Source organism: Octodon degus, unplaced genomic scaffold (genome assembly GCF_000260255.1).
Source record: "Octodon degus isolate 3935 unplaced genomic scaffold, OctDeg1.0 scaffold00062, whole genome shotgun sequence".
Lineage (NCBI taxonomy): Eukaryota > Metazoa > Chordata > Mammalia > Rodentia > Octodontidae > Octodon > Octodon degus.
The window spans coordinates 1,858,724-1,864,723 of NW_004524638.1; the positions used below are offsets into that span (position 1 = coordinate 1,858,724).

The window sequence follows — 6,000 nt, forward strand, 5'->3', positions numbered from 1 at the left end:
GCTGTATGCCTGGTATGTTTTTGTGGGTGAAAATAAATGTATGCCTTTAGTGGGAAGAAATAAAGAGTGAAAAGAGCCCGGAAGAAACACAACAGGTGTGAGAAGCTGGCCTGTAAGGGGGGTGGTCCACTAGGAACTACCACCCCTTCTGAGGGCCCGCCTGTGGGGAGAGCCCTAAGGCAGCAGGGTAAGTGAGGACTTGGGGGTGAGGGCACTCTGTGATTCCTGGAGGTTGGAGAGCAGACTTGCTTTTCTTATTCAGATTGAGACAGGAATCATCAGTAGTAGGGACTCAGCACACTGATATTTCCTAAGTCCCCCCCACCCACTAAAATAATATGAAAGCATTTCCTGAACTACCCCACTGTGGTATAGCCCAGGGCAAGTCATCCAGTTTTACTTCACTCTGCTGAAACCCCCAGAAAAGACTACATCTTCTTTAATCAGTATACCTATAATTTAGTACTAAATGTCAAGAAAGTGCTTTGAAATCTGAGGAGTTACACAACCATCTGGAATTACCATTATTGGTATAGTGATGTCCATGCTTGTCATGCCTTGGTCTTTAGGCTTCGGTCAAGTGTACCACTCCCTTTTCTAATGTTTTTGACACTGTCAGCTACTTAGTCAAAAATTGTGTTCTTCCAGAGCATCACATTTTTTTATTTATTTTTACTTTAGGGAAGGGTCTACGGGGTGTTCAGGGTCTCACTACTAAATCAGACTCGTAGTGATCCGCCTGTTTATAGCCTCCCAAGAGCTGGGATTCCAGGCGTGTGCCACCATGCCCAGTCTCAGTTGCTGTCTCAGCGTGCCCCAGGAGCAGGCCCGGCACAACAGGCTCCAGGATCAACCCCTGACCCCCGCTCCTGCTTGCAGGCACTTTAATCTGCTGAGCTATTTTGCCAGCCCTCTAAGCATCACATTTAGAATGATGGCTCACTTGTTAGACACCTCACTGGCAGCTCAGCTTCGAGAAGAGCACTGTGTATGGGTAAGAAATATACGCGTCAAAAGCAGCTCATGCTAGTGTGGTTTCCATTAGTTCAGTGTTCTTGAAAAACCTCTAAAGGAATGAATGACATAAATTGTATAGAACCCTTGTCATTAAACCTTTCCCAGCAAAATACTTGGAGATAGTTTTAGTTCTTTAAAAATGAGAAGTGAACAGTGCTATTTAACTTGCCAGAAATGTAATTAATACTGAGCTGAGTAGCTTTTCTAATTTTTTTTTTTTTTAAGATTTTGTGTCTGTGGCTTGGTGTATCAGTTGGTAAGAAACAGCCAGAGAATGCTAGATTAGAGAAGAGTAAGAAATCATTGCATTAAACCTCTGCCACATTCAAATGTGAATAAACTCTAAAAATTCTCAAATTTTTCAAAGAGATTTCTTAGGAATTCTGAAACAGCTTATTATGCATAATCAACATAAGCTTGGGAAGTTCTTCCTTATGTCTGGCCCAAATCTTCTACAATTTGAGTGCCTTTCTTTTTAGCTATACAAATGGAAAACAGCTGCTTAGGCTTCCCAATGACAGCCTTCATGTACTTGAAGATGCTTGTTAAGTCACCCCCAGCTTTCTTCCTCTGGGCTAAATCATGGCTTTAACCCATCCTAAAAGTTTCCATTTCCATTTTCTACCCCTTTAATCATCACTTGATCTGCCTAAGCTTTTCTACATCCTTCTTTAAATGTGGACTCCAAAGTAGAATGTAATATTTTAACAAGTCTCACTATTAACTGGAGTCATTTCCTTCTCAGGCAGCCATATATCATTGTCATTCACATGAGAAATCCAGTAATTTTACCCACATCCAAAAAGATGAGATGTGGGATGAATAGTTCCTTTTACAGTGGGCTGGCCTACAGTTGTGGCTGCAGATAACTGATTTTGGAGTCTGATGTCTTGCAAGCCAGACGAGTTCTAAGACATGTGTGGCCCGTGTACCGCTGCTTCCTGCTTTGGGTTTAGCAGCCAGTTGTGTAGCACAGAAGTTCTCAAGCACTGTTTCCTGCTAGGCAAAATTCTCCTGTACTTAACTGCTAGTTCTACTTCCAAATCAAAGATGCATGCAACAGTCATGAAATCCTTTGGGATTTCACTTCTGAGATGATTTTCTTCTGGGTGGATATGGGGACAAGGGGCACTGTTTTCTATGTTTAATCTCATCAGAATCACAGAGTATGGAGGATCTCAAAAAATGGTTTAGAGAGGGAAAAAATATAAACAGTAATTAGTTGTCTTAGGCCCATTACGTAGGTGAGATCTCTGGTACTGGTAACTTGACCATATGGCACTTCTGTTGTTTGGGGCTTTGGGTGGTTCACTGATGTGAACTGTCACTTTCGCCTCACCCTTCTCCTACCTCTATTAAAACTTAGTTGCTTGGGGGGAAATGTGAAGGTGTTTAGTGACTGTCAGTTGAAGCAAGGATAGAAACACAACCAGAGAGTTCTGTTGTGCATTTCTGCAGGTTTCTCCTGTTCAAACAAAGCCCAGCTCAGGCTCCGACATAGCTTATTAACTTCCATTGGCCCCTGTAGGAAGCAGGGATTCTGGCCTGAGTTGGAGAGCATGTGACCTTAGAAAAGAGCAGGCAGGAGGGCCAGAATGATTATGTGGTGAGACTCCTTACGGTAGCATGACTGTCTGCATACATAAGGGTCTGTTTTATATATGTGAGCTAGACACTTACCAATATCATAGTCTCCCTCTCCCCAGGTACTGAAACTCCTTAAGCAATGACTTGGAGGTGGTAATTGTCCTTGTACTTTGAGCAAGATAGTGTCACTTTCCATTGCAGCCTAAATTGATGGAACCTAGGGATATCAGGCTTGGAATAATTGATTAGTGAGATTGTCTCATTTAGTGAATAAAATACAGCTAGGCTACATTTCACAATAAGATTGTATATCTCTTTCTTTCTTTCTTTCTTTCTTTCTTTCTTTCTTTCTTTCTGAGATGGGTCTCTTACAAAGTTCTGGCTGGCCTTGAGCTCACTAGGTAGCCCAGGTGGGCCTCTCCAGCAGTCTTCCTGTCTCAGCCCTCTGCGTGGTGGGACTGTAGGCACGTCACACCACAGCTGGCCTAGGTAAAGTCTTGAAAGTGCCAGCTGTGTGCCCGAGTGTGTGCACAGCTGGTGCATTCTTGCTTTAGATGTGGGTTAATTCCCAGAGGGGTGTCTTCTTCTTGCTAAGAAGGCGTTCTTTACCACTGAACACTCGATGAGCTGCGTGCTGCTCTGTGGACATAGAGCCTCCATCTAACTTGTGTTTCTTTTTCCAGTCTAATAGGCAGCCAGCCAAGTTGAACCTTCTTACCTGCCAGGTGAAGCCAAATGCTGAGGACAAGAAGTCCTTTGACCTGATATCACGTGAGTCTTTCTAGAAATCTATCTTTCTGAGTCATTTACTGTGGCTTCTGACGTCTGTGCTTTTCTTGCCTGAGTAATGAAGTAGCAACTTTTCCAAACTGGGCTCCTCACTATTGCATAGCTTCTTGGTATTCCTGCACGTGCAGTTCCAGGAAGATTCCTCAGAGTGAGTCTGTGTTTGCCTCTGTCTATCTCTTCTTCCTCCTCTCCCTCCCAACCTCTCTGTCACACACCCCCCACTTTTTTTTTGAAGATCAAGTACTACTGTATGTCCATGCTGGCTCCAATCCCTGGGCTTACATGATCCTCCTGCCCAAGTACTTGGGCCTACCAGTCTGTGCCACAAACACCGCACTTCTTTTGTTTTCTTCATTTGCACTGAACCCACGTGGAGTTGGGAAGGCACCGCGGTGTGAGATGTGAAAATACTTAGATCACTAGAATCTAGATTTATATGTTGAATCGGTGAAGCACTTGACTGTGAACATAAACTTTATTCTCTTAGAGAATCGTGTCTAAGTATTTTCACGGTTCTCTTCTAGGCCTCCTAAAACATAGTCATTGACGTGAGGCCCAGAGAAGATTTTTTAAAAACGCCTAGGTAGTTCTTATGTGGGCACCGTGGTTACGAAGCACTGATGTAGACCAGGGAATGCGGCTGTGCCACTGTGTCCGTACAGGAAGTTCACCCAGAGGTGTACCTGTGCAAGACCAGGGTCTTAATGGAAACATAATGGCCCTTGCTTGCAAGCGGACTTGCCTTCCAACTGCATGAGCTGGAGTGGCTGCATCCCCTCAAGTTCTTACTCCCAGGTTCATTGTTGCCAGATGAGTCCCCCTTCTCCGAGTACACGGATATCAGGGGATGAGCACAAGCCATCGCAGGGAGAGGAGAAGGCCACGCTCCTCCCAGCCCGGCAGCTCCCACAGGAAGAGCTTACTCCCAAGTTCAGAGTTTGCTTTTAACCCCGCCCGTGGCCTGCAGCCTGCCTGCTTAACTATATGTAGCACCAAGCGGCCCTTCCCGCCCAGGTCTGTAGATGCACTCACGGGCCCCAGTGCACTCAGAGGACGCCACCACCTGCTAAAGGACGAGGAGAGCAGGGCCAGGGAAGCAGCCTTCACCTCTGTCCTTAAACGCTGCTCCTCCTCTACCAGCTAGCAAGGAGGCCAGCAGCCAACGGGCACGATCGGAGAAGGAAAAGGACTTTCCTGCCTTGGAATCCTTTTGATGCAGTTGCCTGAGTGGCAGCTCAGATCCAGCCTGACCCAGAAGTACAAATCAGCTGTGAGTCGGTTTTCGTAGAGTGTGAGCTGCGTTCTGCAGCATCTCTGGGAAGTTTAGAGTCCCCATGACTTTTATGACCAAGAAATTTCTTGGGCTACTGAGAAGTATAAAATACAAAAACTTGAAATTAATAATATGTCTTTAAAAAAACAAAAACTTCTAGAATTGACAACCTATTGGTTATTACAAGTTGTTACTCGTCAGTTCTGAGCATCTAAATGTGCTTTTTCTACATTATTGCTAATTCTCAGTAATGCTCTATCAGTTTCATAATTTACAGAAGAAAAAAACTTAAGACAGGTTCAGTGACCTCCTCAGCCCATGCAGCAGTAAAGCAGGCCTCAGCCAAGGCCCTCGTGTACCTGTATCCATGTATCGTGTCCCCTTCCCACTCAGAGACAAAGGCCTGGGTGCCTAGCTCGGAGCAGTCACTGAAGGTAATACTCAGTCAGTGTTATTTTGTCCCAAATGTACAAAAGCATCCTGAGGTACCTTGAGTTTTAAGAAAGCACTTTTCCAAAGAACACTAGCAGAGGCTGGTCCTTTCTTCCCAGAAGCCTGATTCAGCAGAGAACAGAGTAAAGCCTGGGCAGAGTTTTAGAGCTGCCCTACAGGTAGGGCCTTGTGGACAGGCACACACCTGTCACTGAGCCCACCTGCTTGGATGGGACCCTGTCCTTTCTCACTGTTCCAAAAGAGGTACTTTCTATTTACATTTTTTATTGTAGTATTTCTCTTGTACTTAAGAATAATATTGACAGAGTAAACTGTTTAGCTGCTAAATATAGCCATATAAAAAAAAATCATATTAAATAAGAATACTGTTCAGTTCCCAACCTTGGGTGGCCACCCCAGGGACGTTTGATTTTCTCTCAGCTGCGGATTGAACTTGGCTGCGTGTGCTGGCAAGTGCTCTAGGACTTAGCTACCTCCCAGCTTCCCTGGGAGCTTTTAATTCTTTTTTCTTTTTCTTTTATTTTAATGTGTTTGGTACAGGGTCTACGGGGTCACGCTACGTAGATCACACTCGTAGTGATTGTCCTGTTTTCAGCCTCCAAAACGCTGGGATTGTAGCAGGTGCCACTATGGCCAGTTTCTGTCACCCTCTCAGCGTGCCCCAGGGGCAGGGCCAGTGCGGGATCGAACTCCAGTCACTGCGCTCTGCCTAAGCAGGCGCTTTAGTCCTCTGAGCTATCTGGCTGGCCCACCTGGGAGCTTTGAAAATTTGAGTTATGTGGTAGTGTCCCAAATTTTCTGATCAAGGAGATTATGGGTCCAAAGAGGAAAGTGATCGATGATGTAGAGTGTGCCTAAGGAGAGTCACATGGAGAGAAAAC

General features: G+C 45.1%; 1 protein-coding gene across 1 annotated transcript in view; it reads left to right on the plus strand.

Annotated features, from left to right (window-relative positions):
- Positions 1 to 6,000, plus strand: part of Asap1 (ArfGAP with SH3 domain, ankyrin repeat and PH domain 1) — a 393,896-nt gene that overhangs the window by 330,101 nt on the left and 57,795 nt on the right. Inside the window, exon 14 of the mRNA XM_023718810.1 lies at positions 3,288 to 3,375. Within this exon, the coding sequence (XP_023574578.1) occupies positions 3,288 to 3,375 (88 nt within the window). The remainder of the gene's footprint in view (positions 1 to 3,287; positions 3,376 to 6,000) is intronic.